The sequence below is a fragment of the Anopheles gambiae genome (assembly GCF_943734735.2).
Source record: "Anopheles gambiae chromosome X unlocalized genomic scaffold, idAnoGambNW_F1_1 X_unloc_68, whole genome shotgun sequence".
Taxonomy (NCBI): domain Eukaryota; kingdom Metazoa; phylum Arthropoda; class Insecta; order Diptera; family Culicidae; genus Anopheles; species Anopheles gambiae.
The window spans coordinates 2,542-15,000 of record NW_026902679.1 but is presented as its reverse complement, the minus strand read 5'-3'; the positions used below and the strand labels follow the sequence as shown (position 1 = coordinate 15,000).

At 52.0% G+C, this 12,459-nt stretch overlaps 1 protein-coding gene across 1 annotated transcript; it reads right to left on the bottom strand.

The window, feature by feature from the left end:
* Positions 1–3,530: 3,530 nt before the first annotated feature.
* On the bottom strand, positions 3,531–10,280 carry LOC133394882 (negative elongation factor A-like). The gene is made up of 2 exons (XM_061663241.1): positions 10,176–10,280; positions 3,531–9,370 (listed from the first exon to the last, which is right to left on the bottom strand). Exon 2 carries the CDS (start codon positions 9,090–9,092, stop codon positions 7,305–7,307), a length of 1,788 nt encoding a protein of 595 aa, XP_061519225.1. The 5' UTR covers positions 9,093–9,370; positions 10,176–10,280; the 3' UTR covers positions 3,531–7,304.
* Positions 10,281–12,459: the final 2,179 nt, after the last annotated feature.

The window sequence follows — 12,459 nt, the reverse complement described above, 5'->3', positions numbered from 1 at the left end:
CGATACGAATAGATCTCGAGACGCAAAGCGTGCGTAATCTGTCCCGACCCATAACGGGATGGAGCATCAAGTATTTCAACAAAGATATATTTGAAGTTATGATGCAAGCCGCTTTTGAGACCGAGGTCACAACAAGCGAAGACTTAATGCGTATACTTGTCACGGCGTGTAATGCGACGATGACTAAGCGTAAGAGGTACACTCCTAACAAGAGTGCATTTTGGTGGACGCTAGAGATTGAGGCACTTCGCAAAGAGTGCAAACACCGCGATCGATTAGCGCAAAGAGCATTCAATACTGATCTCTATTCTTCTTTTAGGGACGAGTTCAAGGTGGCAAGGAATGCCCTCAAGCGATTGATCAAGCATACCCGACAGAGGAAGTGGAAAGAGTTCCTGGGAACAGCGAACAACGCATCATTTGGTATTGTATATCATACGTTCAAGAAAGTGGCCGAGGGTTCGATTGGACCCCGAACCATGACATTGGACGAGTTTAGGGAAGTGGTGAGCGAGCTTTTTCCTACTCACCCAAACACGGTGTGGCCTGAATATCGTATCGATCAGCCACGAGAGTTTGAAAGGGTAACTAATGATGAGATTCTTGCGGTTGCTAGGAGACTACCTAACAAGAAGGCGCCGGGACCAGATGGTATCCCGAATGAGGCGCTGAAAGTTGGTATGTTGACTGCAACCGATGCATTTTGCAGGGTTTACCAAGGCTGTTTAGAGAACGCGAAGTTCCCCGATGAGTGGAAAAGGCAGAGGTTGGTGTTAATACCGAAGCCGAACAAACCACCAGGGGAACCGGGTTCAGTTCGCCCCATTTGTCTACTAGACGGGGCAGGTAAAGGTCTAGAACGCATCATAGTGCAACGGCTAAATGCACACATCGAGGAGGTCAACGGACTGTCTGACGACCAATTTGGTTTCAGAAGTCGTCGATCTACAGTTGATGCGATTCAACGGGTAGTGGACATTGTTTCGGTAGCTAGAAGTAGAAACAGATACAGCGGACGGTATTGTGCAGTTGTTACATTAGATGTTACTAATGCTTTTAACAGTGCTTCATGGTTGGCGATTGCAAATGCTTTACAGAGAATTAACACTCCTAAATATCTTTATGATATCATTGGTGATTATTTTAGGAATCGTGTGCTGATGTATGATACCACAGATGGACCGGCAGAGATTGCAGTCACATCGGGTGTACCTCAAGGCTCGGTACTTGGCCCAACGTTATGGAACCTCATGTACGACGGTGTCCTACGAGTTGCAATGGTGGAAGGTGCACGGATTATCGGCTATGCAGACGATATAGTATTGTTGGTGGAAGGTAATTGTGTTGATGATATTGAAATTCTCGTTTCCAGCCAGATTCGCATCATCGACAGATGGATGACCGACAACGGATTAAAGATAGCCCCGACCAAGACCGAGTTTATCATGGTCAGTTCCCATCAGAGGATACAGCATGGGGCTATCCGGGTAGGTGATCACGTAGTACATTCGTCGCGCAGCTTAAAGTATTTGGGGATGGTCTTAGATGACCGCCTCGAGTACACTTCACACATCAGGTATGCGGTGGAGAGAGCGACGAAGCTATGGACCACCTTGGTAAGGATGATGCCTAATAAGGCAGGTCCGAGTAGTCATGTTAGGCGAGCAATTGCTCTTACTGTTGTGGCGAAGGTCCGGTATGCCTCGCCCATTTGGTGTCATACCCTTAGATTTGCTAACCGTAGACAATGGCTACGTCGGTTTTACCGGCCAGTAGTCCAGCGAGTTATCTCTTCTTTCAGGACAACTTCTCATGATGCAGTCTGCGTGCTTGCGGGAATGATCCCGCTTCATCTCCTCCTGGACGAGGACTCCAGGACTTTTCATCGGAGACGAGCAGAGAACATCGCCGGATCGGTTGCACGTAACATGGAACGTGTCACAACTATGGAACGATGGCAACGAGAATGGGATGAGAGTGTTCACGGTCGGTGGACATACCGTCTCATACCCGACGTCAACAGATGGATAAGTAGAAGATTTGGTGGTGTAGATTTCTTTCTTTCTCAGTTTCTTTCCAGCCATGGCTTCTACGCCTACCAGCTTCATCGGATGCAGTTAACGGGTTCGCCGTTATGCGATGCGTGCGAGGAACCTGAGGACGCCGAACACACGATATTCCATTGTGTACGTCATCGTGAACTGATCATCAGACTTCAGCATCAAGTCGACGAGGAGTTAACGCCGGAGAACATCATCGAAGTTATGTCTGCTAACAGATATAACTGGAGCATGGTTCATCAAGCAGTACGGACGATTATGATTCGACAACAGCATCGAAGACACGTCATCGAACGAGGCGAACGACGTGCTTTGCTCGCCAACATCCAGTTGGCCTTGCAGAGCAGCGACAGTGACGACGAGTAACGACAAGGATTCATCGTAGTTCATCGTAGCTTCATCGCCGAGGGCTAGACAGTGGCTAATCACCACTGTTGGAAGCCATTCGTTGCCTGGGATGATGGACATCCACCGCCCGAGTGACGTCGATACCCTAACGGGTGATCCACTCGGGGCCGGTTGAAGGCACGGAGGGGTTTTAGTGAGTAAGAATCTCACACTACCGGGGTTGATCACCCAGGTGTCTTATGCAAGATTTCCCCTTCGATAACAAAAAAAAAAAAAAAAAAAAAAGGTAGCCAAATGCCTCGTCATCTAATTAGTGACGCGCATGAATGGATTAACGAGATTCCCTCTGTCCCTATCTACTATCTAGCGAAACCACAGCCAAGGGAACGGGCTTGGATGCACTAGCGGGGAAAGAAGACCCTGTTGAGCTTGACTCTAGTCTGGCATTGTAAGGCGATATAGGAGGTGCAGCATAGGTGGGAGGGCTTCCTCGTGGAGCTCGCCTCTGAGATACCACCACTCTTACTGTTGCCTTACTTACATGATTGGGTGGAACAAGCGCGGGCCCCAGGTCCGGATCGTGCGCGCACCTCCTCCGGGGGGCTGTGGCGGCGGTTCGCCTGCGCGCGCCCAATGCGCCGTGTTTCTCGCTCAGCGTCCAGTGTGTCGCTGGGTGGTGCCGCCGGGGAGACTGCATCGTAGCATCGTCGTGTGTAGCGTGTTACCCGCTTGTCCGACCGTGAGCCGTGGCCCGCAAGGGTACAAGCTTGCGTACGTCGGTGCATTCGTGGTGCACTGCTTCTGCGCGGTCGATCGTTTATGATGTCACGTTTGCCCCCGGTTCCGCGCGCCGCCCGGCTCGAAGACTCCTGGACAGGTCCTTTCGGTCCACGTCATGGACAGTGCCAGGTGCGGAGTTTGACTGGGGCGGTACATCTCCAAAACGATAACGGAGGTGTCCAAAGGTCAGCTCAGTGTGGACAGAAACCACACGCTGAGCATAAGGACAAAAGCTGGCTTGATCCCAACGTTCAGTACACTTCGGGACAGCGAAAGCTTGGCCTTACGATCCTTTTGGTTATAACGAGTTTTTAGCAAGAGGTGTCAGAAAAGTTACCACAGGGATAACTGGCTTTTTTTTTTTTTTTTTATATCGAGTGGATTTTTATTGATCGTATGTTACATCGAAAAGAAAACCCAGCCCTCTCATAATCCGCCCCTTATGCCCTGCGAAGGGATTTAAGGGTGGACGTGATGCTCATAGGGAGCCTAACTTTTTAGCCGTGCGTTCGCACCTTTCCGTTTATTTTAGTTGAAATTCTATTTTCCAAACTGTTCCTCTGAATTCATTCCCTTAAGGGGAGCCCTATATCTGTACCGAAGCACCTTTCTTTTTTTTACACTTTCGTTGTTCTTTTTACTAAAGTTAGCTTTAGCGTGCCGCTCTTTCGGCTTCGGCTGCTGCTGCCTGCTGGGCAGCATCAAGTCCGCCTCGCTCGACGTCATCGGGTTCATCGTCACTTTCGCTCGACCAGGCATCATGGCCGAACAGCGCTCGTAGCATTTGGATTCCACCGTTCCGAATCATTCGTTGTCTTTCCCGCCAGCGGGCCACTCTCCGTCGCCCATCTTCGAGGCGAGCGGCCTCCCTGGGTGTTGGTGGTGGAGCTGGTGGAGTAGGTTGACTTCTCCTATTGCGCTGGCGGTAGGCACGATTTGCCTCATTGTGGAGCTGCCGCCGTTCTTCAGTGCGGCGTTCGTCTTCCTCTCGCTGTAGCTGCTGTTGTATTTCAGCTTCCTCACGATTGGAAGCAGCCCGCTGTTCTCGTTCCGTGTCCCAGTCACGCTGCAGCGTTGTTGTTATTCGACGTGCCGCCTCACAGAAGCTGCTCCAGTTGTCTTGGCTGCCCATAAGGAAGTCCTGAAGACTGTCCGGCGTGACCGGATTCGGCCCCAGTTCACCAAAGTACTCCATCCTCACTCGAGCAAACCTGGGGCATTCGAAGATGGCGTGATGGGCATTTTCCGGAACACCCGCACAGCTGCGACAGTCAGGGGATTCCGTAAAGCCGTTGATGGCCAGGTACTCTCTGAAGAACCCATGTCCAGAGAGCACCTGGGCCAAGTGGAAGGTCATCTCCCCGTGTCTCCGGCCTTGCCAAGCGCTGATGTCGCGGATTATCCGATGCGTCCACCGGGTGTATCTGGAGGTGTCGGCCTCGGCGTCCCATTGGCTCTGCCACATCGTGATGGTGCGCTGCCTCTCCTCCAACCGGATGGCTGCCTTCGTTATCGACCGACCCGGATCATTAACACGCTCGAACACTCGCGCATCCTCCTCTATCAAGAGACAGATGGGGGTCAGCCCGGCGAGGAGGGTGGCGGTCTCATACCTTACGGTACGGAAGGTGCGTGCCACCCTCCGTGCTGAGACTCGCTGAACCCTCTCCAAAAGTCGACGACACTCTCTCTTCGTCACCTCGCCATGCCAGATGGGCGCAGCATATCGGATGACCGACTCTGCGACCGAGGCCAACAGTCGCGCTTTGCTGGTCTTTGGTCCACTGTGGTTGCGCAAGAGGCGGGTAACGGCATCTGCTATCTTCCTTGCCCGAGTGGTTACCTCTCGGACATGGGGCAGCCACGATAGGTGATCGTGAAGGGTCACCCCAAGGTAACGCATCGTGCGGGAAGATGTCACCTCCACGTCCCCTACTCTTATGGTGACCTGCGTAGGGTTCTTCGTGCTGGAGATAAGCACGCACTCCGTCTTTTCCGGCGCAATCTGGAGATGATGTTGAGCCATCCAGTGAGAGACACTGGCGACCGCCTCCTCGGCTGCAGCCTTCACTGCATTTACGTCGATGCCCGGAATCAGCAGCACCAAGTCGTCAGCATACGCCACCATCTCGCAGTCCTGCGGAAGGGCGACGTCCAGAACTCCATCGTACATGGTGTTCCACAGGGTGGGGCCAAGAATCGAACCCTGTGGAACACCAGCCGTGATGGACCGAGTTACTGGGCCGTCGGATGTCTCGAAGACCAACTCTCGGTTCTCGAAGTAGCTCCTCACGATTCTTTGCAGACCAGCAGGTACTCCTTTCATCTGCAGTGCAGTGGCGATGGCCTGCCAGCTTGCCGTATTGAAGGCATTCTTGACATCCATTGACACGACCAGCAGGAACCTGTTATCCCGCCCGTTCGTGCGGCGGAATCTCATCGCGCTCTGACCAGCCTCGATCACTGTTCGAATGGCGCCAATTGTAGATCGCCCCCTCCGGAAGCCATGCTGCCTGTCTGACAGCCTCACCGCAGCAGGATCTTCCAGGTGGTTGTGAAGTCTGTTTAGAATGAGCTTCTCCAGCACTTTCCCTAAGGCATCCAGCATGCACAAAGGTCGGTATGACCCGTTGCTACCCGGTGGTTTCCCCGGCTTGGGGAGCAGTACCAACCGCTGTCGTTTCCATGGTGCTGGAAATGTAGCCGTTTCCAGACAGCTTTGGTACAACGCCTGGAAAACGTCCGTGTACGCAAGGATTGCAGCCTTGACAGCGGCGTTCGGAATTCCGTCAAGGCCCGGCGCTTTTTTGTTCGGCATGGTGCTAGCTATCAGACGGAGTTCCGGGATCGTGACTTGGGTCCATGGAGTCTGCTGGTCTGCAGGCTGTTCCTGTTCTTCCTCGGAACTGATGCTGGGCCAGTTGAAGGGCGGATGTTGCGGGAAAAGCTCTGTAACGATGCTTTCAAGCCTCGCTCTCTCCGTCTCGGGTGGGGCCCTTCCACCGCGAAGACGGGAGAGGACTACTAAGTACCCGGCTCCGAAAACGTTTTCCTCCGCAGCATCGATCAATTCCTGGAAGGCGGCCTTTTTGCTGGCACGTATAGCTCTATCCAGCTCAGCTTTAGCTGTTCGGTATTGGGCTGCAGCCAGACTTCGGTTCTGGAGATCACTTGTCTGCTGCATGCGATCTCTCGTCTGCTCGCAGTTTTGCCTAAGCAGAGCAATCAGTGGCGTCCACCAGTAAACGTCCCGATGAGGGTCGGGGAAAGACGACGTCATCCTTTGCATGGTTTTCTCGCAGGCCGATATCATTGCCGAGATCATTCCCTGGTGATTGACTGCCTTCTCTCGGAATCCCTCGCCATGTAGCGTGGCCAGGAAATTCTCTTTCGAGAACTGTTTCGTCTTAAATCGCGTGCCTGCATGTTGAAAACGCTCTCGCTGGCCCCGTTGACGTGACTGTCCTTGGTTACGCTGCTGGTCTGCTGACGCTGGGCCTACCGAATAGGTGATATACCTATGGTCAGATCGCGTGTCCGTGTTTCTTACCAACCAAGTGCTCGGCTGAGCTATGGACGAGCTGGCGAAGGTCACGTCGACAACGCTGGCAGTCGCCACACCGTTTCCAACAAAGGTTGCCACATTCCCTCGATTCATCAGCAGCAGGCCCAATTGCTGGGACGCCTCGAGCAGTACTTCCCCACGCTCATTGCTGCGTTGGCTTCCCCACTCCTCATGCCAAGCGTTAAAGTCTCCGGCAACTACTACCTGAGGGTGGGATTGGGCTTCCAATTCAATTGCTTCAACGAATTCCGCAAATCCTTCCCGCGACAGGCTGGGTGGCGCGTAGCAGCTTAGGAAGGTGATGCCACCCACCTTGGCAGCTATAAGGCCTGGAACATCACTGCTCCATTGTCCTTGTAGAGGGTATCGTCCTGTGGCCACGACTGCCACCTTTTTGGAGGCATCAACTGCCCATCTTGGGTTGTTCTCGGGTGGTCGATACGTGTGGGAAAGAACCAGCACGTCCACTTCCATTTGTCGGGCGGTTTGCAGGACCAGATCTTGGGCGATCCTGCCTCCACCCAGGTTCACTTGGAGGACTTTTAGCTGCGTCATTGGGTGGCCGACCGATCGCATGTCCGGTCCCCGATAACATGGGGGCCATCGCATTTGCCGCAGCGTATTTCTTCCATGCATGTACCAGCCTTGTGACCTTCCTGTCCGCAACGGATGCAAACATTTTGTCGGTCTACAGGTGACCGACAATCGCGGGCGTTGTGGCCGTGCTCAAGGCATCGGTAGCAGCGAAGATGCTCTTTGGGTGTTGGAGGAGCCATCTTCACTCTGGAAATGCAGAAGCCCAAGCGAAGCTTCGTACCATCCAGCGCTTTGGCGGCCTTGGCTGGCAGACGGACGCGTGCCCGCTGGGTGCCATCCGGCATTGTCCTAATGCTCGTTGAGACGATGCCTGCCCCACCCTCGATCTTGTTTTCAAGGAGAGCTGTAAGCTCTTCCTCCTTGGCTAGGGGGTCGATGTCGTTTACTACCAAGGCCGCCATTTCCGTCACGTGTCGACAAGTTCCAGCCTCGCCGATGATCGTTCGGATCTGCTGGAGAATTAAGGTCGCGTTTGCGGATCTAGCAAGCGTCAGTCGTAGCAACGCCTTATCTGTGCGCCGGCCCATGATGATGAAATCCTTTAACTCCTTATGTGTGCCATTATCGTCAACGGCTTTACGGATTTTCAAGGAGACGCTCTCGAAAGTCTCGTTCTGACCAGGAGAGATCTCTATCAGTTCGGGCTTAGGACGCTTACGCTTCTGCTGCTGCTGTTGATGCTGCTGCTGCTGCTGTTGCGACGAGCCTGCGACCACATATCGCTGTGGCTGTCGTTGCTGCTGTTGCTGCTGTAGCTGCTGCCTCATTTGCGGCGGCTGATACCGCCCAGTCTGCTGTTGTTGTTGCTGCGGTTGGTTAGACTGCTGCTGCTGCTGTGTATTTTGACGGCGGCGCACTACCGTCGTCCATAATTCTTGCTGCTCCTGCTGCTGTTGCTGTTGCCGCTGCTGCTGCTGCTGCTGCTGCTGACGTTGGTGCTGCTGATTCTGTTGCTGCACCCGTTGCTGCTGCTGCTGTTCTCGCTGTTGATGCTGCTGCTGCTGCTGCTGCTGCTGCCATTCACGCTGCTGGTTCCGCTGCTGCTGTTGTTGTTGCTGCTGCTGCTGCTGCTGCTGCTGCTGCTGCTGCTGCTGCTGTTCCCGCTGCTGATGCTGTTGCTGCTGCTGCCGCTGCTCCTGCTGCTGTGGTCCTTGGCGACCGCGACGGTTGCGAGAGCTGTGGGCTCCCTGGGCTGTCATCATTGGGGCTGCTGCTGCTTGCTGCTGCAGCTCGATGACCGAACGGGCGCCCATCCTGTACGTTTCGAGCTCCCGTTCAAGCGCCGCATTTTTCATCAAACTTTCCTGGAGCCCCTTACGGCAGAGGCTAAGCTCCTTTGAGAGCTGAGCAACCTGCATGGCCAGGAGCTTCAAGCTCTCGTTCATCTCTGAGAGAGATGGTTCAGCAGAAGAACACTTACCAGCCTTTGGTGTTGAGGTGGCCGGTACCGTCATCTCCTCGCGCTGTTGACTCTGGCTGGGCAACTTGTCCAGCACTACCAATGGCACCTTCCCCATTGGTGGAACTGCTAATCCCGACGGGCCCGCGAGGATCGTGCAGTTCAATTCTTCTTCTTCATCATCACTCAAGTAGACGATGCCTGCGGTGGGTGGTGGCTCCACCGGTGTTGAGTCAGACACTTTTAATGCGTCGACCCGGTTGAGGGACACCGATCGAGCCCTCGGGCGAAGTACTCGTCCCGAGCTCCCTTCGGGATGGGCATCACCGCCCAGCCCCGACATGTTGGTTTCAACGTTGCGCGCACCTACTTGAGGGTTTGTTGGCAGCCCGACGCACTATGCCTAACGCCCGCACTCTCGCCAACGAGGCGTCAGAAACCGACCCCCGGTTTTAGGTTCGTCAAGAAAACCGATGGAGAACGGATTTTTGAAATGTTGAAAAATTTCAAATTTTGAAATATTTCAAAAGTGAAATATTTCACCCTCCCTGAAAGATTTCAGGGCCGCTTTCACAAACGCGCACCTACTTGAGGGTTTGATGGCAGCCCGACGCACTCTGCCTGACGCCCGCGCACATGGAAGATGGTTTTTTTTTGAAGAGAAAAAAAAAAAAAAAAAAAAAAAAAAAAAAAAAAAAAAAAAAAAAAAAAAAAAAAAAAAAAAAAAAAAAAAAAAAAAATCAAAATGTGAAATATTTCCAAAGTGAAATATTTCACCCTGCCCTGAAAGATTTCGATACCGCTTCCACAGGCAACACTTTCCCGTCGGGATAGCTTGGCGGGTGCCGAAGTTATGCCACTTTGAAATTCCTCTGCTTAGCTGTCAAACTGATGTCACACCTTTTTTCGTGCTCAGATACACTGTTTACACTAAAATAGTGCAACTCAGGCACATTTTGGGCACTTTTTTCGAATTTCTGTTTTTGCACCACGTCGCACAAGCACACGGTGAGTATTCGCAATTGGCAGATGTCACAAAAAAAAACAAAAATTTTCTGCACGTCGATGGTCACCTAAACTATGGTTACTCGTGTGACGGCACCTTAACAATCGGTCCGTCAGGGGCCGTACAGTCAACCCACCCAATTTCACCCGGAACCGAATTTTCATAAATTTGTTCCCCGAATAATATTAAATATTATTTCACTTTTTTCGGTCACAGAACGGGCGATTTTCGATCGGTTTTCACTGGATGAACGTTCTTTGGCCACCCGCTGGCCTTAAAAACCGCACCCGGCGAGAATCTGGGCAAATTATATCGCTGAAAACAGAGATCCGGCGAAACCTTGGCCCAGTATGGGCTGGATGACGCAAAACTTTTTTCACAATTTTGTGGTTTTTTCATGCGCGGATCACTTCTTTACACCTTTTTTCGTGCTCAGATGCACTGTTTACACTAAAATAGTGCAACTCAGGCACATTTTGGGCACTTTTCGAATTTCTTCTTTAGCACCACGTCACACAAACACACGGTGAGCATTCGCCACAGGGATAACTGGCTTGTGGCCGCCAAGCGTTCATAGCGACGTGGCTTTTTGATCCTTCGATGTCGGCTCTTCCTATCATTGTGAAGCAAAATTCACCAAGCGTAGGATTGTTCACCCTTTCAAGGGAACGTGAGCTGGGTTTAGACCGTCGTGAGACAGGTTAGTTTTACCCTACTGGTGTGTGCTTATAGTCGCTATCTTAACGGAATTCCTGTGCAGTACGAGAGGAACCACAGGTACGGACCACTGGCTCAATACTAGTCCGACCGGACTTTGGTATGACGCTACGTCCGCTGGATTATGCCTGAACGCCTCTAAGGTCGTAGCCAATCCGAGCTGATAGCGCTTCTCAAACCCATTAGGTGTTCGGAAGCTAGCGGGCCTAACAACCCTCTGAGATCCGTTGGAGTCTGCGTCTGCAGCCCGGCGTCTCATCCCGCTATACCTAGGCCGCAACGAGTGGAGTTCGCTGCACGTGTTAGTACCGTAACTGGGAACGCCGTTGGCTTGAGCTCTGCCCAACGTGGATATACCTAGTTTCGACACCTATCAACCGCCCGCAAACGACGGGACTTCAGGCTGGGAGCTGCGAGTTGTAGAGATGCGTTCGCATCGATCCTCTCAGGCGACCCATGCTTGGTGGTTTGTCCGTGTGCCCCTTCCTCGATGTGCGCAAGCTCGTCTTGGTCTGGGGACCACGTCGACACAGGGGATACTTTTGTGAGAGCAAGAGTGTACTTAGTTGAGTGTAGCAAGGGATCGCGTGCCCCTTCCTCGATGGCGCAACGAACCATCTTGGTCTGGGGACCGTGGTGCCGTGCTCTGGTGAAGCTTGGTGCGTGCTCTTTCCTTGTCAGACGAGTGACTTGACTTGGTCTGGAGACCGTTCCTTTACACTAGTGGACAAGAGCTGGCTACTTCCGTGTCAGACGAGTGACTTGACACGGTATGGAGCGGAACACGTAACACTAGTGAGCTTGTCGGCGTGCCTCGTTCTCGACTTGATTGTCTTGATGTGAGAAACGTGCCGACCAAACCAGTAAGCTTACACACCTGCTCGTTACAAGTTGTATAAGTTAATCCGTTTGGGCCGGTTGCCTTGCACATGATGGTGTTGTTGACCATGTTCGGTTAACACGTCGTGTGTCGAGGTGGCCGGCCTTGGTAGTAGGATGTCTTGTGCATGTGACGTGTTGACCTGGTTTGGTCGATGTGTCGTCGTGTACGAGATGACCTACTTACCCGTCAGTTGTCCAAGTTGTATCATGTGTTGACTTAGTTGACGTGTCATGTGCATGGATGATTGGCGTACGGGTCATGTATGGTGCACTTGCTTCAGTTGAAGGGATGTACTAGTACAGTTATATTAATTGTTTATTTCACGATCTGGTCTTTTGGCTGGATCGCGAAAAAAACGCTAAGTCCCAAATCTTGAACTCGAGAGGAGAGCGCTGATGACAACCTTTTGGACTGGAGCTCCCTAGAATTCGGCTTTTTCCTACTTTAAAGGGATGCACTGTTGTATGTATTGTTTATTCACGATCTGGTCGTTGGATTGGATCGTGAAAAAAAAACGCTAAGTCCCAGATCCTGAACTCGACAGGAAAGCGCTGATGGCAAACATTTTGACTGGAAGTCCCTAGAAAACGGCTTTTTCCTTATTGGCATTATGTGGCACGTTTATTGTGGCTAGAACATTAATTATCCCCCAAATGGCACCAACGCTTGGCGAAAGTCTCGAAATACTCCTATCCCGACGCACCAGCAACCGCAACACGATGCAAAATAAATTGCACGAGCTGCTGATACTTGTACCATGCACGGTACACGGTACCAAAATATACCCCTGAAGGTGTGCAATTTGGTGCTATCCTAGGAAATTTGTTTGGGCAAGCCTAGCTACGCGTGTCGCACGTTGCATGGTCGTCGATCAGAGGTATGCAAAAGCACCTATCTAGGGGAATTACTTTATGTTCTAGTAGCAAGTTCGATTTTCCGGTCCAGCACGGCAGTAATCCTGCATGCATACACTCCATGTACCAAAAATGTATCAACCTAGGCGTTGCTCAGTAGCTTTTGGCGGCACATGTAAAAAGTATTCGAGTTCAGATTCTTGGAACTTTGCGTATTGTTCAAAACTAATAACGAAAACTAAATTATAAA

Coding starts and splice junctions, on each gene's coding strand:
- LOC133394882 (XM_061663241.1), bottom strand. CDS start 9,092: ATGTCGGGGCTGGGCGGTGATGCCCATCCCGAAGGGAGCTCGGGACGA.